General features: G+C 38.3%; 1 protein-coding gene across 3 annotated transcripts in view; it reads right to left on the bottom strand.

The window, feature by feature from the left end:
- The window catches only part of LOC111872132 (ankyrin repeat and IBR domain-containing protein 1), a 115,001-nt gene that overhangs the window by 58,839 nt on the left and 30,645 nt on the right, over positions 1 to 25,517 (bottom strand). For all 3 annotated transcript variants that reach the window (XM_033754544.1, XM_033754545.1, XM_023865716.2), the window contains exons 5-8: positions 21,824 to 22,031; positions 18,286 to 18,465; positions 17,026 to 17,203; positions 3,428 to 3,627 (exon numbers count right to left, since the gene is read on the bottom strand). In XM_033754544.1, the coding sequence (XP_033610435.1) occupies positions 3,428 to 3,627; positions 17,026 to 17,203; positions 18,286 to 18,465; positions 21,824 to 22,031 (766 nt within the window). The remainder of the gene's footprint in view (positions 1 to 3,427; positions 3,628 to 17,025; positions 17,204 to 18,285; positions 18,466 to 21,823; positions 22,032 to 25,517) is intronic.

Below are 25,517 nucleotides of genomic sequence, written 5' to 3'. Positions count from 1 at the left end.
GATAGCAGTAATCGTAAATCTGTAATTTGGGTGATTGTAAGTGCGAATGTGAAATAAAATTTGCTATATAAAATACGGCGTGAAGTTATTTGTCGCGATATACGCCTGATACGTAACAATACTATCTGTTAGCATAAAGGCTGTGTTTTCAGTGGATATTCCCTTCTGAAGCCGAATTGTTCTGGGACCAGTATATTATTAGTCTGCAAATAATGGCTTAATGTATTGTACATAACATTCGCAAGTACTTTAGAAAAAGTAGTTAATAGTGAGATTGGTCTATAGTTTGACATACTAGATTTGTCACCTTTTTTGTATAGCGGTCTTACTATTGAAATCTTAAGATGGTTAGGGAAGATCCCAGTCAAGAGCAAGCAATTACAAATGTGAGTTAATGGGCGACTGATCAGTGATGTACAAACTTTTAAAATTTTACTTGTTATTCCACCATAACCTGAGGAGTTTCTTGCCTTGAGAGAAAGTAATATGCTTTTTATCTCAGTTTCCGTGGTCGGAATGGACTTAATATCAGGGAATTTTCTAGGATAACCATCGTTTAGAAATGAAATAGCATCACTTTTGCCCCTTGATGCAAGTTTAGATTTTCCATAATTGTCAAAAAAGTATTTAAGGCATCTGCGATTATTTCTGAATCCTTTACTTTTTCATCATTTATAAGAACAGATGGTATCTGTTCAGTCTGATGTAATTTTCCTGACTCATATTTTATTATATTCCAGGTTGTTTTTATCTTATCATCTGCTTTTGATATAAGTCTACAGTAACGCTGCCTTTTAGCCTCTTTTATTACTCTGCTTAGAATTTTGCAATACTTATTGTAATATGCTCTCAGTTTTGGATTATTACGACTTCTACTGTAAATATATAGGCTCCTTTTATGTTTGCAAGATATTTTAATTCCTTGTGTAATCCAGTCATTTTTTATTTTCCCTACACTTTTATTTTGAACTGGAAAAATAGCTTCAAAGATATTTAGAAAGGTGTGTAAAGAAGAATTAAACTTATAGTTTGTACAGTCTGCACTCATCTGGCTCTATATAGTGATCAGCGGTGAGCTCTTGCAACCTCTGAAATGAGTCTCCCAGTATCATAAAATTCAGGAAGTTTGACTAGTTTAGCAACTATTACCTTCTCAAGAAAGACTCTGATCTATGGAGTTAACTATCTCCTGTCATCTCTGGTTGACTGATTTTCATTTTGATGATAATACAGTTGAATATGTTTCTAGAGTCTCTATTTTCTGTCATGAAGAAGCTGTGAGTTGAAGCTATTCATATTTCTGTGAAGTGTCATAAAATAAATGGTAAGCTGGTATCTAAGGTTTCCGAATGGGGGTTAGGAAAGATCAACATGAAAAAAACTTTGCATTCATGAACAAACTGTTATTTCCCTAAGCAGCATTAACTGATCATTCTTTGTAATGGAGACAAAAGTGTATTTTGTGCAAGAGAGGAACTGAGCCTTTTCAAATACTGTTTGAATGTCATGCTTCAAAGGGTTAACATGGACTTCAAACTATTACAGGAACCTCGAACTCCCAACATTCATGAAGGTCCTTCACTGGTGAGTGACAGAAACACATGCAGGAAATGTATCCTAGACCTGGCCAATTATGAATCTAACGTTGTGGCACAGAAGTCCTGTGCCTTGACCTGAAACTACCAGCTACCCATATTAATCATTACAGATAATATGATATACTGCAGCAGTAAGCACATCTTCTTCACATTCAGTACATCCCAATTTTGATTCCTGGACTGAAAATTGAGTATCCTGACCAAGTTTCTTCTTGGTATCTTCATAAAACAGTGGGATATTACCATGGACACTGTTATAGAAATAAAGGTCTCATGGTGGTCCAGCACACAGTTCCAGGTTGAAACAAATGGGTGTAATTACGATACGAAGCCATCACTTGATATACAGGGTCTCTCAGGGGGAAAAGTAAATATTCTGGGAAGTAACAGCATCAGTCATTCCAAGGGGGAGGGGAAGTATATACATACATGTATCCTATGCCGAACGGTTTCCGAGATAGAGCTATTTCACTGTACAGACAAGCAACATGCCATGTCCTCACACGAGTTGCAAAGTGCATTGATGTTGACAGTGGAATTTTAAAAAATGCTTGAAAAATAAATGCCAGTATTAGAAAAGTACGTAATATTTCTTTCTTATAGACAATTTTGAAACTGTACAGTGAAATAGCTATAACTTGGAAACCGTTTGGAATAGGACACATGTACATATACAATTCCTGCTTAGAATAACTGATACTATTACCACCCAGATTACTGACCTTTCCTCCTGGGACACTCTGTATAGGTTATACCACAAGGCAGATTCCACAGAGCAAAATGGTCAAAAGGAAGGCCAAGAAAGACAACAAGCAGAAACCCACTAGTACATGTGCAGAAGCTATCCAACAGCATCAGCAAAATACTGGCACGGTACAACATATAAACCATATACCAACCACAATTAAAGATATGTGGCATTCTCTGTACAGCTAAGGAAAACCTTGGATCTTAAAGCTAAAGAAGTCTACAAATCAGATGTGAATGCAGGGTCATGTACATTGGTGAGACAGACCACATACTTCAAGAATGCATGAAGGAGCACCAGAGTGAGCTCCAAAACTACCATCTGGAATGCTCAGTGGTGGTGGAACATTTGGTCAACCAGGGCACCCAATATACATCAAGGACATCATGGCATTAGTGAAGCTGCTCAAATACACCAGCAAGGATTTAAGGAAAGCCACAGAAATCAACCTATGTAACAACTTAACATAGGTGGCTACCAGTTGCGCCCTACCTAGAAAAAAGATCATTCACACAAGCAAGCAGCAAACAGGATGTCACAAACATATTCTCCCTGCAAAATTCCCATGCCAAATTGGGGAACAGCTACAATAACTGTTTAAGGGAGTTCACTTTCAATACACCCTCTTCCCCACAAAACTCACCCACAACCCCTTTCTAGGCCCATCTCCATCATGTGTTATATCACTCCTCACCTACCCTGAAGAAATTACACTTTTCAAGCTGCTCAAACTTCAGTGGGTTATGCAACACTATGCCTGGTGAGCACTTGGGAATACCAGTTGCTGATGGTTTTCTGGCACATTCCATGACCCATGTAAGGGCCATTCATTTACTTTCACAGATCTCTGTGACCAGTGCCTCTCTTGGCTTGGATGGTGCAACAATCCTTATTCCCTCTGTGGCTTTTTCAAAACATAAACCTAAAGGTACACAGAAAGTCACACAGCCTATATATTTTGACCCTGAAGATGGAAATACTGTGTACCTCTTTGATGTCAGCAACACTGCCCAAATCAACACAGTGGCATCAACATAAACAGTTAACCACCATGAAAGCCTAAACTCAATAATATGCTTACTATAGTTTCAACATGTATTTTTGTAGTGCCTTGTTGCTGAATGGCACCAGATGTCTCTGCATTACTGTATTCCAGTGTAACAGATGATGGTTCCGAGGTACAATGCTGCAACGCTGATGTTGGAGGCTGTACACCAGCCAACTGACAACACTGCACTGGGTCTTTCATCCATTTCTCCAGAAGAGCTTCTCGTGACCATTCTGAAGATGAAAACAAAGGATGATCATTTTCTGATATAGCTAATGTAATAGGCATTTGTAGATTTGACATACATAAATTTTTGTAAGGTGCTGTAAAGGGATGCTGGGCAAACCCCAGATGGGATCATGTCCATGTACTGCATCATCTGGGCCAACCCTCAGTATAATTATTTTCAGTTTCTGCTTTTTTTTTTACATCTAACTGAAGAAATCTGTATCATATTTTATTTGAATGTTTGAATTTTAATGTCAGTTTAAAGAACGTACTTTGAAAAGGCAGTATATAACTTTCAAACAAAACAGAAAATTAGCCAAAATAGTAAAACCTGAAATACTGACAAAATAAACATAGTCTGGGGAGTATAATGGTGCTTGAAAAATACGGACATGATTAACTGTAGGAATGTGTGTTTTGAACTTGCAGGACTGAACCCAAAAAGAGAATGTGACTACAGAGGTTATTTTTCAGTCTGAAAGTTTGAGAACATCCATATAACACTTCTGCTCTGAGCAGCAGAAGGCAAAATATTCCATCCATCAGAAAGTCAATGGTTGGAAAATCAATCAACCTGCCAACAAAATCGGTCTCCCTCCCACTTTTTGCCCATGCTGCACCATTCTCTATTACCTTACATGGTGTCAGGTATTCAAATTTTTCACCTTCATGTCGATTCAGGATTGTCAATGCCAACTGATAATCAGTACCCCCCCCTTCTCTAAGTTGTAATTACAGCAACAAATCTAGTAGAGAAAATTCTATTCTTTTTCTTGATTCACAAAATACTTTCAAACTCATCTCAAATGGAGAAAGCCTTTCCTGTTCATGAACAGTTAATTGGCATTGGGCTGTAAGAACAAGTTTGGGAGGTGCTTGGTTCCAACTTCAGTCTGGACAACTGCTACTCTGATCAAGGTTAATCATGATTCTTAACAGCCTTTCTAGGCAAATGATGTGATAGTACTACACTTAGGCCATGACTGCATATGTCCAAATATAGATATACAAAGTTTATTAAAAACAACAGCACCATCTATAACAATAAAATGAAGCATTTCAACATGAAATGAACTGAATGGATCAACACCCACTCCTCCTATAGCACATAACATAAATCTTAACACATTCACATACCAGTCAACTTAAAATATGACCATTGTTTCAAATTTGTTACCATTTCCAGTCACATCACCAGACATTTTTTCATACTGTACGTGAGGTTCTCACAGCAGTGAATATTAAGATTATGGTTTTCTGGGTTGGGGTGTATTCTGGTAGATAGGTACTAATACATACTAATGTTTCAGAGGAACCTGCCATCTATGTCTTCATGGTAGAACAGGGAAGCTGATTCATCAAGAATATTGGTACCTATTCACTGCACTCAATGGTATCAGGTGACATAAAACTGTAATCTTAATTTGTACATAAGCTCAATTAACTGTTTTGTACAGGTGTGAAACTTCATACCTCAACTTACGGGAATACCCAGAAGGATGAACAGGAGATTGAAGAAAACAGTACATTAGGGAGCTTCATAATTTGTACTGCTCACCAAATATAATTAAAAATAATCACATCAAGCAGGAAGAAACGGGTAGTGTGTGTAGGATGCATGGGAGCAATATGCATATAAAGTTGCAGTATGAAAATCTGAAGAGACCACTAGGAAGCTCTAGACACAAACACGAGAATAATATTAAAACAACCTTAAAGAAATATAATGGAAAAGTGTGGGTTGATTTCTTCTGACTCAGGATATAAACCAGTGGGAGGCTTTCGTGATGATGGTAATGAACCACCAGTTTCCATAAAATGCTGGACAACTATCAGTTTCTCAAGAAAGACTCAGTGCAATGGAGTTAGTTCCGTGTTACATGGCTGTATGAGGGCTATTCGGAAAGTAAACCCTGTTTCTTTTAGGCAACTAAAGTAGGAGCAGGAGAGAGCTCACACATGTGAGGCAGCATCACACAACTAGTCACCTAGTGTTTAATCTTGTCTCTACAGCATGAGTTGTGATGTGTCCTGTGATTGATAATCCTGCCAGCTGCGAAATTTGTGCTCTTATCAGCTTTCTTCACACTAAAAATGTGAGTGCTGTGGAAATCTATTGTGAATCATGCAGTTTACGGCCAAAATGTAATGATTGAAGGAACTCTAAGACAATGGTGTAGAATGTTAAAAGATGGACGAACACATGTTCGTGATGAAGAGGGAAGTGATTGCCCATCTGTAGTGAATGAGGATCTTGTTCAAAGTGTTGCCAAAAAAATTTGTGAAAGACCGCGTTCCACAATTTCAGAACGTTCGTGTAAATTTCCACAAATTTCATGCACTATTCTCTATGAGATTATCACAGTTAGGGTAGGCTATAAGTTCTGTGAAAGATGGGTTCCGAAAATGCTCATGGGTGCACATAGGTGCATAGGATGACTTGGGCTTTGACATTTTTAGAGCAATATCACAAAGATGGCAATTAATTTCTCAATCTCATCATACAAGTAACAGGTGATGAAACCTGGGTTTTGTTTGTCAATGATGAAACCAATGATCAGTCAGAGAAGTGGATGCATACACATTCACCAAACAAGCCAAAAAAAATTTAAAGAAACACTGTCTCCCTGCCAGAAAGCTGATGGAAATTGTTTTCTGTGACAGGAAAGGAGTGTTGATGGTGGAATTCATGCAACAAGGAACGACAATAATGTCAGAAGTGTATTGTGAAACACTATAAAAAACTGTGTAAGGTCATTCAGAACAAAAGGTGTGGAATGCTGACATCCAGTGTACTCATAGTGCTCCTCCATGATAATGAATGTCTGCATAGAGCTGCACACTATAGAGCACTGCTGCAACATTTCAACTGGGAGTTATTTGACTACCCTTCTTACAGCCCTGATATCACTCCAAATGAGCCTCACCTGTTTACGAACCTGAAGAACTGGTTGCGATCACAGTGTTTCAACAAAAATGAGTTTACTGAAAGTGTCAAAACATGATGCAGCTCACAGGCAGTAGACTTCATTAACACATGCATACAAAAACTTATTTCCTGATATGACAGATGCCTCAATTCCAGCAGTAACTACATTGAGAAATAGCTTAAGTATGTATGTATTTTTTTTGTACATTTTTTTTCATTGCTTGCTTTGTTAACAGATCACCAGAGTTTACTTTCTGAATAACCCTTGTAAAATGTATTGGAAACTCTTAAGAGGGTACAAAGGACAAGAAGCACCAACATTCATATAAATTGTGGTCTTTTGAGTTGTGGCAGCATATTGTCTGGTACGTGGTAACCACATACAAGATTGCAGTGTCACAATCCAGAAGACTACAATATGGATACTGGATGCCATGAAAACTTCAAATTTTATCTCAATATTCACATCTGTCATCTAAACATGGCAAGAACTTCATTTTCAATTCAAAAACACACAAAAAAGCACATGATCAAAGTTAAAAAATGACTACTTCAGTGAATAATCTTGGAGACTGGCTACAAAGAATTAAGATCTTATGCAGAATGCATGAAGATGGTTAAGTCTAGTGATGAACAAATGATGTGTTCTTGAGGCTTGCACTTGATTTTCAATTTCATGCCATGTATTTAAAAGCTCATAATATCATAAGGTCTGACAATTAAATAACCAGACTAATAAAAAATACAGTGGAACCTCGCTTAACGAGCATAATTCATTCCAGAATCTTACTTGTAATGCGAAACACTCGTTAAGCGAAACAATTTTTCCCATATAAATTAATGTAAAATACAATAACGCGTTCCATGCCGAAAAAAATACTCAAAAGATTTTATGTATAACGTTTATTCAAAGAAAATTATATATACATTGTTAAGGAGTGTGAATCATCTTCATCTTTTCTTCTATGCAGAATGAACCAACCTGGAATGCGAATTCGATTTGCAGAAAAAAAAATCGAAATTAGTTTATTATTTATGATACATATCTAATCCTTTTTTACTAGTTTTTGCTGACGCTTCAAAATTTGGTGAAAATGCGATGCAGCATTATCATTAAATAAATTTGTAGTGCGCATAGCCGCTGCCTTATTAGGGTGATGCTTCTCAGTGTACGATGCAACAGTTTCCCGTGCTTTCAGCATTTCTCTTATTGCACCAGAAGATTGTTGCTTTGCCGTTATCTCCTCCTCCTCCTCTGACAAACTCTCCTCCACAATTTCTTGCTGTGAAACACGGTGCAACTCCAAATCATGCAAATCGTTGATGTAGACCAATTGTATGTGCATGCTAGATCAGCCACGCTCACACCTTGTTCTCACTTTTCAATGATTTTACGTTTCATTTCTATGGTTATTTTTATTCTCTTATGGCTGTCTTTTTGCGGCTTTTTCTTCGGGGACACTTTTGCAACGGTTATTAAACTTTGCACAAAAAAATCACAAATAATATGTCTGAATACAAGTTTGGAAAAATGTGTGATCACAAGCGACAATAAGATGCTAGCGGAACGAGTGCTAAACACAGACTGATGTAGCAAGCGCACAATCTGGGACTTCCCCTCTCGTCACTCGTTATGCGAAACATTGCTCGTTAAGCGAGTCGTTTTTTTTTTCAATTTGTTTTGCTCATTATGCGAATTACTCGTTATGAGAGGTGCTCATTAAGCGAGGTTCCACTGTAGATAAAAAAAATATATTTTCACTAATCTTCAGTGAAAATAAAGTACTTTCAAAGTATTTGTGTTCTGACCATGTATACACATTCTCACCTTAAGTGAATGTGAACTCTGAAGTATTCATATTTTCATCTACTCCATGTATTCTAATCTCAACTGAAATTGAACAACTTCAGAGTATTCATGTTCTGATCTTACACACACACATTCTAACTTTTAGTGAACAAAATAACAACCTTCAAAGTACATATGTTCTGATCTACATACATTATAACCTTACATAAACACAATAACCTTTAAAAATTTAAGTTCTGACTTTATACATGCCTTCTAACCTTACTGAATGCAGTTACCTTCAAAGTATTCATACTCTGACCTTCTACAAATATTCTGACCTAACATGATCATCTTCAAATCATTATATTTTCACCTTCAACACATATTCTAACCCTACGTAAATGTGATTACCTTCTATGTATTCATAATATTGTAACTGAGCATCCTGGTGCATTAGTTATCATTTGATATATGCAATACAGTCTTCAATGTAGTGAACTCACCACTTAGTCCATGCTTTCCCATAAATTCAGACCATGTTTCGATCACACAGCACCATCATCAGGTACATATGATGATTTGTGTAAACTGTTACACTGTATTGTATACTATGCAGTCTGTGAGGGGTGTACATTAAAAAATTTATTATTAAAAAAACTTGTTCCTGATAAAATAATTTTAAAATAATGTAAAATCATGTATTGTGGGGTCATAATATTCTTTTATTAGATATTATTGTATCTTGGCTTATGGTATCTTATGGTATCTTGGCTACATGTACTCTGGTGGCCACTGTGTGTGGACATTTGTCCATTTGTCTAACAAAATAATGGTCTTCAACAACAAATGCACTACTTTAAATGTTCCAAATATGAAGATAGAATGTGTAGTTTACTATTCTGGAGAAAGAAATTTATAATACTGTGACGTGCCACTTAAAAGCTGGAATATCTGAACCGAGTCCATTGCTAGACAATGGCTTGTTAAAACAAGAGGTTGGGATAACAAGATGGAATAGATCAAGGCTGAGCAACACTCGGTAAACACTGCCTAAAAGCCAAAATAGTGGAGCCAGACAAAGAATTATCCATTTTGCTAGGTAACCATTCATGCACCTTTCCCAAGACAACGCATGTATAACAGACGTTACCACAGAAATGAAAATCATGACTAGTGTAGTTCCCGCAGCAATAAATACATTAGCTACCGGTGCATGGAACATGCGAAATGGAATCCTTGAACAAGGTGTCTTCTAGACTGTCCGGCTGTCAGTTATAACAGACCAGAACAGAAGCAAACAACAGAAAAAAGAAGAAGAGAGCAGAGAACAGAATAGAAAAAAGCGGAGTGAAGATGAAACGCAAGAGAAGCCAGACTAGCCAGGTGGCATTGCATGAAAGATGTTATTTCTGAGTGACTTTAACACTTTGCAGACCGGTGGCATATTATTATGATTTTAGGACACATTATGTTGAAACACACTATACCTTGCATTGCGCCAGGCAGACGCATGACTGGTGTGTGATAGACCTCTTGAATGTTTGCTTCATAGTCAGTAACATGACCCCGCTGTTTATGACCCAAATGTTTTCCTTTCCCACTCCAAAAGAAAATGCCTTTGTTCATCTTCCAGCTGCATGCACCAGGCAGGAAGTTACTAGAGCAAAATGGATCAAGGTTGGAAGAGGCTGAGGTCCAAGTGTTTTCTCGGAGAACAAGAAATATCTGACTTATTCTCCAATGAGCTATCTGACATCCCTTGTGAGTCTGCTAGTGATAGCGACTCACAATCTGATAGCGAGTGTGGCAGGGGCGAACAAAAAATTGTGACCACAGACAGTGAAAGTGAAAGTGACAGTAGCTCCAATGAATGTGTGGGTAGCAACACTGTGGGGACAGCCACATGGGGAAAAGTAGACAAGATGCCTGCTTTGGGACAGTTTACTGGAAATCCAGGGGTGAAGCAAATTCCATTGGACCAAAATCCACAATTCACAATTCGAGAACGGTTGATGTTCAAAGGAGACACGGACAGGTAAAGAAGCCTGTCTGTATTTCCGAGTATAATACTTTCATGAAGGGAGTTGATAGAGCTGATAAGTACTTGGCCTATTATTCTCTTCCTCGGAAAACAGTAAAGTGGACAAAGAAAGTTGCCTTGTGGCTTATAAATTGTGCCATTTTCAATTCATTTTTGGTTTTCAAAAATCTAATCCCTCATTCAAAATTAAAATACAAGGCATTTCTGCTGAATGTAGCAAAAGCCTGGGCTACAGGCAGATACAGACTTAGTGCAACCGGGTCCATCAACTCCCACCCCACGCAGGCCTCATGTGGACCCCCCTGGGTGACTCTCGGGTGATATGCGGAAACATACCCTTGTGAAAATTGTGAAGAGTGAACATGCCTTCTAGGCGATGCCGTGTTTGCGCAGTACACAACAAAAGGAGCATGACTGTCTACATGTGCAAGTTCCAAGTAATGCCACTTAACAAAGGGGAATGTTTCCAGAAATATCACACTCTCAAGCACTTCTAGGAGCATTGGTAAGTGTTCTCCAAAAATTTTAATTCATAACATTAATTAGGAGATTTTATATTAATTTTTAAAGTGAACAGGGCACAAGTTAGGGTAGTAGGTTTAAAAATGACGGTCCCCAGGGTGATTTAAATATTTAAATCGCTGGTCCGTGAAGTGTTAATTGCAATTGTAAACAACTTATCCAATAAACAGCTTCACCTACTCTGGAACCCATTAATTTCTTGTCGTGTTACCTGGATATGTGACAAATTGGTGCCAAAAGTTCCCGAAATATATTAATAAAAACTATTACATCTTACCTAGATCTTATTCTGCACCATCACCTTCAAAGTAGTCCCCTTGGGAGCGCATACACCGATCCCAGCGTTTCTGCCACTTTTCAAATGCATCCTGGAAGTCTTTGTTAGGGTGTTTAGTACCATCTGCGTTTCCGCTTGAATTTCCTCAACTGTATCAAATCTTCGTCCCTTCAACTTGATTTTCATTTTGGGGAAGAGAAAGAAGTTACATGGAGCTAAGTCTGGCGAGTACGGTGGGTGGGGAACAACTGCAATCTTGTTTTTAGCCAAAAATTCCTGCACAATGTAAGCCATATGCGGTCGTGCGGTCATGGTGGAGTACCCAGTTGTTCGTGCGCCACTTCTCTGGACGTTTTCTCCTGATGTTCTCCCTCAAACGCCTTAGAACATCGCGATATAACTCTTTATTGACTGTGTGACCAGGAGGGATGAACTCCTTATGAACAATCCCATCAATATCAAAAAAACAGAACATGGACTTAATGTTGCTCTTGACTTGTCAAGCTTTTTTTGGCCAAGGTGAAAAAGGGCTCTTCCATTGCGATAACTGCTGCTTGCTTTCAGGGTCATAGCCATAAACCAAACTTTCGTCATCAGTGACAACCTTTGAAAGAAAGTTTGGATCCTCTTGAAGCTGTTGCTGAAGTTCCCTGCAGACTTCCAAGCGATGCTGCTTCTGTTCATTTTGCAGCAGTCGTGGCACAAACTTCGCCGCAATCCTCATGTTCAGTTCCTCTGACAAAATTCTTTGACATGTACCATAACTTAGTCCCAAGGTGTTACAGAGGTCTTGGATGGTCAGTCTATGATCTTGCAGAATCCGATCCCTAACTTTCACGACATCTTCTGGTGTTTTGCCCGTTGACGGCCGTCCCGAATGATCGTCATCATCAGTCGATGTTTGGCCATTTTTAAAACGCTTATACCAGTTGTAAGTTTGTGTCTGGACTAAACTGTTTTCACCAAAAGCTTGTTTCAACATTTGGTGCATTTCTGCAGCGGTTTTCCCAGATTTGAAACAAAACTTTATACAGACACACTGCTCTCTCAGGTCAGCCATCGCAAAACCGCAAACTCACGGAAACACAACAATGGAAATACGTTCAGCAACAATAAACCCAACCACTCAACCCGACGCCGCTTGCCACACTGATTCAAGAAGGATGTGTGAGGAGACATCTAGCGGTATTTCGATGTACTCATAACCATTCACGCGCAAAATTCAAATTTCGGAAACTTTTGGATTGCCCCATGTACAAGGATAAATACCACTGTTTTTCACCTTTCGACACTTTTTTTTTTGCCTATCCTCAGATATTTTCAGCCTTGGCCTTCTGTTTGAGGATTATACTGGAGACCCAAATTCTTATCACCTGTCATAAGTTATTTCAAAAGTTAATGAGTTTCCCTGCAAACTTACTGAAGGGCTTGAGCTAATTATGTGCTATCACTTTTTGTTCACAGATCTGATTTCATGCTTTATTTTGGCACAAAACTTCTTCCTATTTAGATGCTTTTCTTCTTTCCTAACTCATTGTTTTCATGTTGATCTTGGTCTTCCTTCTGGGAGTTATCCACCTATTTCCTTGTCCAAACATTTCTTTGTGATTCTATTTTTATTCATTCTTAAGATGTGCCCATTCAATCTTATTCTGTTTTAGTACAACGTCAGTATAATAAAATCACGCAGACAATAAAATTATATTTGTTATAACAAAATTTCATTACACTGAAACACATTAATAATGTCAGACTGGCAGGGACATGTATATATTAAAAAAAGAATAAACTTACCATGTTTGCTTTGTAAACATTCTGGAATATTTTTTGCACAGTCTGTTTTAGTAGTTATTTCTTGGTAATTCTAGAAGAATTTCTTGCTATCCAATAAATGATCCTGAACGTCTTTTCTGGTAATTATGAAGTGCAGAGGACTTCATGTCATGTTGACTGTTTCCATAACAGTAATGACATTTTCATCATAGCCATAATCACCTTCCTTGCCCTTCAGTGTCATGTTCTGGCCAGATATCCCATTCCATTCCATCCTGATTTCTGACACAATCTCACCCTCTGTGAACTACTAAATAGTGGCATCATTATCCACACCAATAAAGTTGTCCAATGTCACCTCAACATCTAGTTTCTGGCACAAATATTGGGAATTGTTCACCAAACTGGCATCACTTTTTCTCTGAATTTCAGTTCCAAATTTGTCTTGCAGCATAATTCTGGCTTTGTGAAAGCAGTTCACAACTGTAGCAGCACTTCATGAAGCATGTTTCCCAAGCCACACTGAATATCTGAAGTGTCTATAGAATGTTTGCATTTGTGTCATGACTAGGGACTGGATTTTTATGACATAATAATCTCTTAAATACATATGCATTTATGCATGAAAAACTTCCAAAACATGCACATAAAAAGTTCATACCAAATATTAGAATTGATTTTACATTATATTAAGACCAACACATCAGCATTTAAATTAATTTTATGTAATCACTGAATGATTCACTTGCAATGAAAAGCTATACTTAAATGCAAATCACGCAACAAAGCCAACATTTTTTCATTACAAGTTAGAAAAACCAATGGTGCTCACATTTAGCTCTCCAAGCTTTCAACTTCTCTTCCGTTGCAGTTCACAATTACTAAACGTTTAGGATTTCGACAGTTAGCTGCCTCCTATTGTCTTGTAAGATGTCCTTATACTGGGAAAAACTTCTTTCCACCTAATAGGAACTTCAGGGCCCATGTACAAAAGCTGCTATTTGCTCCACACTTAGTGATTTTTACTTGACACTTCAGTATGTTTACCAGCTAAAATTTATTAAATTTCACAAATTTGTTCATATCCTGAATTTTTTTAAAGAATGCTGTTTACTTTTTCCTTTACTACTTCACCAACTCTTCCAGGAACCAAAATCAATTTGGAAACAGTGGTTTTGAATACACTTAATGATTGATACAAAGTAGTATTGCTATTGCTTGCCTCCAGTGAGGAAGTGGTAGATGGAAGATGACAGAAGTGAGCACAACCACAGGAAAGATTAGTTTATAGTTCTGCCTCTTTTAGTACATCTTGGGCGATTTGAATTGAAGCTGCACTTTTGGGATCAAATGCATTTGCGACATTCCTAACTGTTTCTAATATTTAGTACACTAAACGCACTGCACATAGCCACGTGCCCCAGCGCATTAAAATTAGTTCTGGCGGAGCTGGAACATTCAGTGCTACTGCTTTAAAGGCTTCCTTTCTATATGGTGCTTTTACAAATACCTTCTGCATAGAAGACAGCAACTTCTCAACAGGTGGAAAATTTGCATAAATTGTTTCTGCAACACGGTTCAACCCATGGGCAACGCAAGTCAAATGTCATATTTGGAAATATAACTTTAGGAGCAGTACTGGCTTTGATCATATAACTTGAGGCATCAGTCACAAAGAGCAACGCGCACTCATACTGAATGTCATTTGGCCATAGTAGATTCATGGAATCAGTAAAAACTTTTGGAAACTGCGGAGCTATTTGTGGCTTCAAATTGCTCTACCACAAGAAGATTTGGAGTAGATTCTTCATTTTTATTAAGGGATCCAACTATACAATTTGCAATAAATCGTCCCTCACAATCTTGTGTTTCGTTGATTGATACCCATATAAAGATCATAAAACTGCTTCATGTAATTTTTGTGCACAGTAGATTCATCTGGCATTCTGCACTGTTCTCTATGAAATTTCTAAGAGTAGGATTGGTCATTTTTCACAGTGGAATATCTGCTGCTAAAAAGGCTTCACACAAGTCAAAGAACTGTGAAAAACTATTATTAGACAATTCACTAAGCAATTTCTGAACAGGAGTCCTTTGTGTTGATTTAATTTTAATATTCTCTTTGTGTATATTTGTTCAAAATTTGAAACACTTGAAAGCGTTTTTCACCACCACAGTTTTTTCACACTCAGCATTTAAGAATTTTCTTATCCATAGTTATCATCTCTTTCAAAATCCCACTGATACAGCTATAATTTAGATTTCTGACTTACTTTCACTTTTGGCATGATCACAAAAAGCTAAACAAACGTAACCACAGACTAGTCAACACAAATATGAATGATTGAGATGTGTCAAGAAGAAAATGAAACAGCCACACACATATCCTGTGTGAATGTGAGGCCTTAGCTTATTTAAGATTACGTCAGTTGGGTCAATACTTTATGGAACCAAGTGACTATTTCAACGGCCCCACATATAAAATCATATGCTTCATTTGAAGCGCAGCATTGCTGAGGGGATAATCAAAAGGGGAAGCACAATAGATCACTGTAGGTCACAGTGAAAGGGCCGAGAAGACCCACCCCTTATAGTCATTCATTCATTCAATATGAATGATCCCCAGCTTCAAATGAAGAAGGGTAGTGAACCTGATGGAGACTTCAGAAATAAATAAATGAAGTGCATTATCAGTTGAATCCTTCGCAGCCACTGCAGCATTCAATATAATTACATTTTCACTATCTTCATTAATCTTCCAAAGTATTTATCTTTACCTTCACACTACTTTCTTTGCTTCTTAATCTCTCTCCTGATTTTTCCTTCTGAACTTCTTAAAAATCTTATCTCAGCTACTAATTGCACACCTTTATTCGTGCCCATGTTCCTGCTGCATGGGAATGAACTAAAGCCTAATAAGCACTTGTGTTCAGATATGTGGTCAAACTCAATTTCAGTATCTCAGTCCATGTTGAGTGCTTCTGTTACCTACTTAATAGTCAATCTCATTCTCATTTCTCATCATTACAGTTACTTTTTCCCACATTTCACATTCATATCGTTAATTTAAAAAACCACATAATCAGATTTTTTGTTTTCTATAATACCCCTCCCATCCCCAAATACTAAAATTGTTGAACACCCCACCAAAAAAAAAATGTGTTCTACTCATCATTTAATTAAAAATTCGCTTAGTGGTGGGGTGGAGTCCAACTGGGTCCACTCGGCACGACGGCCACTGATTGGACTATTGTAGCCTGCCCCAGGTGATTATGATGATGGAGAATTTGGGGGAACCGAAGTACTCGGAGAAAACCCGCTCCAGCGCCACTTTGTCCACCACAAATCCCACTTGACCAGACCCGGGATCGAACCCGGGTAGCCGCAGTGGGAAGCCAGCGACTAACCGTTTGAGCTATGGTGCGGCCCTTCTACTCATCATTCTGTCACCATAAATTCACCTTTCCATTCTCCCGATGTCATCAGAATAATGCTCCAATTTTACCAAAATTTTTAATATATGTCCTCTGCTTTAACAATTTATTGCCCATAATAATGAGTCCTAGTAACTGTTTAACTCACAAATACACCCTCTATTTTAGCAAACAAATCATTGCATCAATAAACATCTGTAATCACAACAGAAACATTCCAATAACTCTATGACACAAACTTTCTGAATCCTACATTCACATAAACCAACATGCATCAACTTATCAGAGCTGCTGGTTACTGCACAGAAACATCTCAAGTATCATGATTACAGTCTTTGATGTAATGATGTGCAATTTGGTAGACAGGCATCAAAGCCTGATGGCCTGAGGCTATACCTTCTATTCTGAAGATGGAGGTAGTAGGTTTCTATGAAACATTCATACCTATTCACCAAACTACACGGTGTCATTATCCCAGAACACCATAATCTTGATCAGTTCAGTTATTTAGCTGTCAGACTTTGCAGAGGGTAGGTTTCTATTTAAATCGTTATGGCAATGAATGTGTTAATGAATTAAGAAATGGCTTTACACATCAATGTTCATCCACTTTGCTGATGGAGAAACGGGCTGACCATTATCTCGGAGCAGAGCCTCGGCAGTGAACAGGGGGATGTGAAGCATATCTGATGTCTCCACCAGCAGTTGATCTTTGGCCTCTTGAAGGTCCTGGGTTCTTAGCCCACTGTATACCTCCTCCTGTTCTCCAGGCCCATACAACTCTACTTCATTTATTGTGTCAGTACTGTCAGCCTGTAAATAAACAATAAAAAACACCTAGAGAACATACACGCTGGCTTTATATAGTACTTGTATAAAAATGAACTGTGATTCTAAATTATTGTTGGGGTTTCACCTCCATGCCTACAAAATGCACTCTGTGCAGGCTATAAAGCAAGATGATAAACCCTGCCATTTCCAAGCTGCCAAAGACATTTTGTCGAACGTCAGAGCCAATGAAATTTACCTTCGGAGATGGATATTCAGTGATGAAGCAACATTTTAAGTATCAGAGGGTAAATTGTCATAAATGCAGAATATGGGGATCAGAAAACGCCCATGCCATTCGAAAAATCGAAAGAGATAGTGTAAAGGTGAATGTGTGGTGTACTTTTCCATGCTTGGAAGTTTTGGGGGCCTATTTCTTTGCAGATGGCTCACACAGTGACAGTGATGACCTACCTGGACATGCTACAGTTATATCTGTTACCCCAGTTGGAAGATCATCAGCCAAATATGGTTTTCCAGCAAGATGGTGTATCCCCACACTGGGGGTAGTATTGATTCTAAAGGTAATATAACTTTTTGAGTTACACTTTAATTTCAATAAGCAGTTTTATTTTGCTATTTCCAGTGTACGACTGATAATCAATGCAGGTAACAGTTTTGGCAAGTTGAAGTACCTGATGATGGCCGGTTGGGGCCAAAACATGTTGTAAAAAGTGAAATTTCTAAGGAATAAAGTGGTTGCATTGTTGATGAAACTGTAATATAAATATGTCATGTGAAGGGTTACAAGGGACTAACTGAGTGACAAGAGGGAATCTGAAGTAGGGGGCAGTTATGGTTATTCAATAATACTGAATCAAGACTGAATGTGTTGGATTTGAAGTTGTCATCACAGTGAATATGAGGACTAATATCTTTGGGATGTCATCTAGTTCACTGATGATTCAAAGGAACACACACTCTAAACCTTCAACATCAAAGGGTAAGCCAACCTCTACACACTGCTTGGCTAATTCCTAAACCCTGTTGATGGAGGCATAACGTTCCTCTGAAACATCAGTGAACTTTTATTCATATTATCTCCATCACACTACCACAAGACTTACAAAGACCATCCTGGACTCAAGGAGCTGAGCAATGTCATGGTGGTCACTCCGCATAGCCATATCACAAGGTGTAAACTTATCATGGTTCTCAATGAAGAGAGGTGAACCATGGTTCAGAAGCAGCTCCACACAGCGTTTCAATCCGGATGTGGCAGCACAATGCAGCGCAGTGTTGCCTTTCTGTTATTTAGGAACCAAAACATTTATTAGTATTGAAAATAAAAGTGAAATATGTGTTTCATATCAAGATCATCAATGTAAACCCCATTATCTGCAGAAAGGGCTCACACTCAAAGAAAATTTTCTGGTTTGTTTGTGCCTAATGGAATCATATATTCACTTAAATTTTTAATCATATTCTTTAATCATGCACTAATATAAAATGGCAGCAATGTTTCAATAAAAGTCATAGTTTCTACTCTATTACATGTATTTTAAAAAGTCTGTAATGTGTATAGAAAATTCACAGCAGTTCAAAATTCTGATATAAATATCAACAACTCTACACTTGGTTTAGTAAAATGAAGTTTCAATATATCACTTAATTATAAGAAGAAATACCTATTCTTCTCTGAGATATGGTTGCTTGAATCATCAATATCACACAATATGGTAGCTAAAACTTCATGGAGTAATACTCAACCAAACAGGACAGTCTACAGGTAACAGTCTAGATTTGTATTTGGGTGGTGCTTGGTCAAAATCTTGGCTGTGACACCAGCTATCCTGACCGAGTTGTACTGGGGTTTTCTTCAGTCCCTCCAGCAAAATGCTAGAATGGTATCTTGAGTAGGACATGACTACTTCTTTCCAAATCATCATTTGTTTATCATCCTATCATATAATGCCATAAAGTCCTGATATTGAAAATGTCATTAAATAACATACAGGGTAATTCTAAATTACAGTCCATGTCCTATAATTTTCAAACCAGAAAAAAAAACTGCTTATGGAATATGAAAATGCAACTCATAAAGTTTTATTACTTGTAGAAACAATACTGCAGAATGCTAGACAACTTCAACATGCACCTTTCATGGCACATAAAGTTTAAAAATTATGGGCCACAGAAACCCTGACAATAATTTAGAATCATTCTGTATTATAAAATAAGTAACACTCAAATTAGAACATTTGAGTTCACTCATTTTGTTACAAATAAAGATCTGTAAAATGCCTTGGATCCTAAAAATGTACAGCAGTAAACGTACATCACTTTAACAGCCACAGCTATGGTACGTACTGGTGAGATGGTGAATTTTATAATACAGTCTCCTTATATGTTCTCTGTTAGGATCACTACAGGTGGAGGGGAAACACATACACACTACTCACTATCTGAAGATTCCTGACGCCGCAGCACTGTTTCTTTTTCCAAAATAAGGCCCTACACAGGCTATACATTTTTGCGGTGACCCATCCACTGCTCAAACAAGTGTAGAACACCATTTCCAGACCTCTTGCATATGGCAGTGGTGGCAGCTTGTTTCATGTCAGTGCTAGTGCTGTATTTTTGCCCTCACAGCTCATGTTCAAGCACTCAAAATGTTCCGAATTAACATGTGCTTTGGAGTGTAGGGTGGGTGTTCTGCAGGTTCTGCCACCTCTGTCACCACATGTGCAATATGCAGACATGCACTGACTTGAAGCAGAAACCACCGTTTAGTCAAGAAGTCAAATTTTTTTAACAAAACTCCGTGGCCTTTAGTCCACAAGCGAACTATACTGAACGAGTGACCGACACATGTCAGCGAAGTTAGTGGCAACTTTAGTGGACAGAGGGTGTCACATGGTCAGCACAACAGATCCCCATGGCCTTTTCTTTTTAATAGGCATCTTTAACCTTTAAATGCTGGACTTCTGAAATGGTTGTAAGCTTGACCTGGCCGGAGTTTATTTAAATGGCCGCCACTGGTGCGCTTTTAAATGCCAGTTGCTACTCTGTGCTTCAATGTCCGTTCCTGTTAGGGCGCTTCAACAATTTTAAGCATTGTGTTTAAAAATGCTGTATCTAACTCAATTTTTATGATAAATGGATGGAATTAACTTTGTTTGTATCAGCAAAGAACATAGTGCTGCATATTATAACGGAAGATTTGAAAATTTTTATACAAAGAGTTATACTCTATTTTCAATTTTTTTCTTTCAATTTTGATGCGTACTGCAAAATTGGTTTCCCAGTTCTTCACAGAGTTGTTCTGCATTATATATTAATTTCTGTTTGTAGCACTTGAAAAATTTTAGCAGTCCCTGGTGTCATAAAACAGATGGAAGCAATAAAATCATTTTGTTCTCTACTGGAAAACCTTACAACTTTGTTACACCCTTCAGATTTTCAAATCTTTTGACTAAAGGACAGAAGAATGAAAGCATGGCTATTCAAGAAAAAGCTTCAAGGAGCCCCATCTTCAGTGCTAAGACCTTCTGTTGTAGCTGCAAGATATTATTGCCCTTTCTATGGTCATGAAAGGACAGTTGCATCGTGGCAGAAATACAGTGTGTGATCTGTTTTCTGTGCGTTCATAGTGAAATCGAATACTGTAGTTTCATTTCAATCTATATATACATTAAGCAGATAACAACAAAAAAGGTATGCATATTGAATTTTATGATATATTTTTAACACATCTGCAATAAAAGTACTGGCTCCTGGATGAGTTTGGGCATAACTCATATGTATATTCTTTTTTGCTGTTGTTCACTTAGGTATTATTTTAATTCCTCTATTAGGGTTTTACTCAAGTCTGTCTGGTAATTACTACGTTTAAAAATATATATTTAGGACTGTGCACGTGCTTCCATTGGTGGAGTTTAAATGCCTGACTGGTCAAAACGGGGTACTTTGGCCATGACGACCATACTCATCACTGGCTCGATTGGGCACTTCGGACGTTAAAGGTTAAATGAGTTTCAAGTGTATTTGCATAGTAAATACTATTCACAGGTTTCCAAGGTAGCCAGTGCTGAAGGCTGTTTCCTTTGTAGTAAAAAGACAACATCAGCATCAATTTTCCCGATGATGGTGCTGTGCAAAATGTATTCGGTAGTGGCAAATCTTTGTATTTCCAAACAACTGACTGCTCTTTAAATTCTGGGTCATAATGTCTTGTCAAAGACTCATCATAAGTGATTATAAATGATTAAAATTCAGAATTCTGTTCAACAAGAGCAAATTTGTTGGCAAACTTTCAAACATTTTCTTTTTTAGTCATCACTGAAGTCATGGGGAACCCATCTTGCACACACTTCATCCATCATTCATTATTCATCAGCCATCCTACCATTTGATGTTATATACTGTGAGCTATGAGCAGGGTCATAAAATAAACCAGAGACATATATAGTATAACGACAGTAGAAATGAGCTTCAAAGGTATCAAATTTCATGCAGCAGTCAAAATAAAACATGGCTAAAATGAGAAATAAAATACACAGTATTAAATTATAAAACAGGGAAATTAATGAAGGATAATTCATAGTAGACATAGTAACATCAACAGATCACGAACAACTGTCTCCCTCAATTTTTGGGGCATACCTGGTCCTGAGCCTGAAGATCAACACGTTCTCGTCCCCCACTGTTAAGGGGAACTCCCCTCCATTGTAACAAAAGCGCCACACATGCTGCACGTCGCTCCTGAGCTGAGAAAGACTTCTGCTGACTCAACTGGCATGCTGCATGCAGTGATGTTTCATTGCAACCATTCTTCTTGTTTGGGTTTCCACCCAGGTCATTCAAGAATGTCCTGGTTCAGATATACGGAACATGAAAATCTTGTCACCACACAAAGACAACACTGTTGTGAGATCTTGGGTTATCAAAGCAGTGACTATGTCATGATACGTAGTCTGATAGACCTTTATCAACATTTTGGAGGAATATACTATCTCTGTCTGTTCTCCTTGGCTTACTCTTTGACCCTGGTGACAGGGGCAGTGCATTCCTTCAGAATGGGATAAACTTCTACCACTGTACATGGGATCATATCCGAAAATATGGTATTCTTCCTTAACCATTTGATTGTCAAGCCCCCACCACACAACCACCTCCTACAAACACTAAAGCTGTTGGTAGGTAAATGCTGTTGCATGCAAAGACCTACAGTACTGCCATAGATTGGCAGCAGGTGGTAGCATAGCTGGTTCAGGCACTGTGTTCCAAGAAGGAAGGTTGCAAGTTCAATTCCTGATGAGGTCACTGGATGTGTCAATTGATGTAATTCTTCCAGCTACACTATTGCCCTGGGGTTGACTCAGCCTCTAACAGGAGTGAGTACCAGGAATCTTCCTGGGGTTAAAGGGCAGCTGGTGTGTAAGGCTGACAATCTCACCTCCATCTCTGAGCAGTGTCCAGAAAATGCGGGATCCTTGACATCTCACAACCCCATGGGCCTCCAAAACCCGTTACAGGGTTAATTTTTTTTACTCCAACATATTACCTTCAAATTACTACAGATGCACACAGCATGAAAGCATGTTCTTTCCTCTACGCATCGATAAATAACACATGATGCTGTCTATTGATAACGATGCTGCTCTACTAAGTGATGTCAAGCCAATTGTTTCAGCTATGGCATTTTTAATGCAAATGTGTCAAGCCAATCTAATCAGCCCATGGCAGGAGAAGGGTCAGACCCAGGGGATTATCACTTCATAGTGGGGACAGAAAAACTGAAGTGAACTACAAATCAAAAACATTATTTGTAACTTGCATGTTGCTTTGTAATCCTACACAATGCTCAAGGCCTTTCCATGCCAGACTCTGTATATCCTATATACGTTATGCAGAAATACCATGCAATTTATATTGTGATACATACATCAATGAGACTGTTACTCTTCAACCCTGAAAATGGAGGCAGTAAAGGTAAATGGCAAAGCTATGCTTGTAACAGGTTGTGGAGGCCCATAGGGCTGTGAGACATTGAAGGTCTCAAATTTTCTAGACAATCAGCTCACAGATGGTGGTAAGGTTGACAGTCTTACACGCCAGGCACCCTTTACCCTCAGGAAGATTCCTGGTACTCATTGCTGTTACAGGCTGACTTGACCCCAGGGCCACAGTGCGGTTGGAAGGATTATCTCAACTGAAAATGCAATGACCTCATTAGGAATCAAACCCGTAACCTTCTGTCTTGTAGCACAGTGCCTCAACAAACTATGCTACCGCAGGCCCCAATGTAGGCAATACACTACTCAAAGATGTTGAACTTCTTCCACACTGCACAGCATCACATCCCAAAACAGAGAACTCTTCACACTGAGAAACTGTAGGACACACAGCTCACAAGTATAAAATAATATCTTTACATAATCAATAATAAATTCGGTTGTGAAGTAATTAATGACATAACATAAACATTGAAACAATCTCAGATAAGAACAACAGCAACCATGTTGTATATAAAGAAGCAGTGCTTTGTGCTGTGTTTAACATTCGTTGTGACTTGCCATGCATTATGGTTTCTTTGGGTGGGGTGAGACTGAGTCCACTTGGTATGTTGGCCATGCTTTGGCCTATTGTACCAGCCCTGAATGTTAGATGATGAGTGTGGAGCAGTCGATAAAATGAGAACTGGCAGGGAAAACCAAAGTAATTGGAGAAAACCTGCCCCAGTGCCACTCTGTCCACCACACATCCCACATGACCTGACCTGTGACCGAGACTGGACTGCCACAGTGAGAAGCCGGTAACTGACAGCCAGAGCTATGGCACAACCAAGCATTATGGTTGTGCAGCAAAGAGTTCTGGTAGAGAGAAAAATGCAAGTAGTGACCACTGTTTCGACCCAATCACACTAAACTGTGTTGCATGTACTGGAAGGTCAGAAGTTCTTAAACTATAGTAAAATCTCACTAATTCATATCACACTCTTTCTATTATGTACATAGTTTATTTATAGACAATGTTTCTCCTAAACAAGACTGTGACGGTCTAATTCCCCACTTCCTGTTGGCTTAGATCAGTACTGAAATAGATGTAAAGTGCCTCATTTGTACTCCGAGCACTTTCACTCAAACAAATATACTGTAACATGTTTTGCCACTGAAGATGCCGTTCAGATTGTTAATTGGTTTATTCAGCAACCTACAAATTGTAACTACAATTAATTACAACACAGTTGCGGGTTTACATAATTTATAAACCCTACACAATAATCTGTTGACTCTATCTTCAATAGTCTTCACTTTCACAGTACAATACTGGAGCTATACCAGTGTCACTGTATTACACACTTCCACTACCGTCTCACACTATCGCCTCTAATCACACGTTCCGGTATTCTTCACGTTCATGATTTGCTCGCTACAACTGAACTCGGCGACTGCTACAATTCAACTGACTTTGGCGGTTGCTACATTTTAACTGATTCCTTATGCATTGCAGTTTTCTTATAAACCCTCAGCCAGATAACGGAAAATGCGCCTCGCTTCCCTGTTGCGTAATCACCATGTTTACAGGTCCATGATTTATTTAATCCGTCTTGCAGTGCATACACTCATTTATTTCCTTCTCTCCCTCGCACTACATGTTTCGGCATAATAATGCCATCTTCAGGTGCTTACTTATCCACGTCAAACCAGGTGTTGCTGGGCAATGCTGCCAAGAGTTGTTTATTGCTGCGTAGCAACCAGTGTGCTTCGGCTCGGCTCACTTCAGCTCTACTCACCACGGCATGGAGAAACACCGGTTTCCTTACAGTTGTGTAACCTGGCAACCGACCGTTTATCAAGGGTCTATCTTTGTGGTAACTCGTTCCACCTCCCGTTGCCCAGCAAAGGGTTAGACATGTCACAATACATATAATTATAATCTATAATTTGGACTTTTCTCTATCCATTCCCCTGTTCGGACAAATTAGTGAGGTTTCATTGTAAATATAGGTTCTTTATTAAATCAAAGTTGAATACATACAGGACTACAGTATACTGTTTATATTGGGCTTGAGCTGAAACCAGAAATATTCCATAAATATGGAACTTTACTAAAGGCAGGAACACTATATGTAGATTTCACTGTATTTTAGTACTTACAGTGATGGTGAGTAAAACAGAGAAAATTTAAAATTCGATGTTTATATGACATAGAGTTAAATTAAATTCTCTCCTACTGTAAGCTGAACCACTGAAGAAAGAGAGAAAGAAAAAAAAAGCGTGAACTTAAAATGTCTGGAAGGCAGAAAACAGAAATTTGAATTACAACCTCCTGGGACGTGATACGGTGTAGTTTG

The sequence above is a fragment of the Cryptotermes secundus genome, unplaced genomic scaffold (assembly GCF_002891405.2).
Source record: "Cryptotermes secundus unplaced genomic scaffold, Csec_1.0 scaffold470, whole genome shotgun sequence".
In the NCBI taxonomy this organism is placed as follows: domain Eukaryota; kingdom Metazoa; phylum Arthropoda; class Insecta; order Blattodea; family Kalotermitidae; genus Cryptotermes; species Cryptotermes secundus.
Note: the sequence above shows the minus strand (reverse complement) of the source record. Positions and strands in the feature narration are given on the sequence as shown.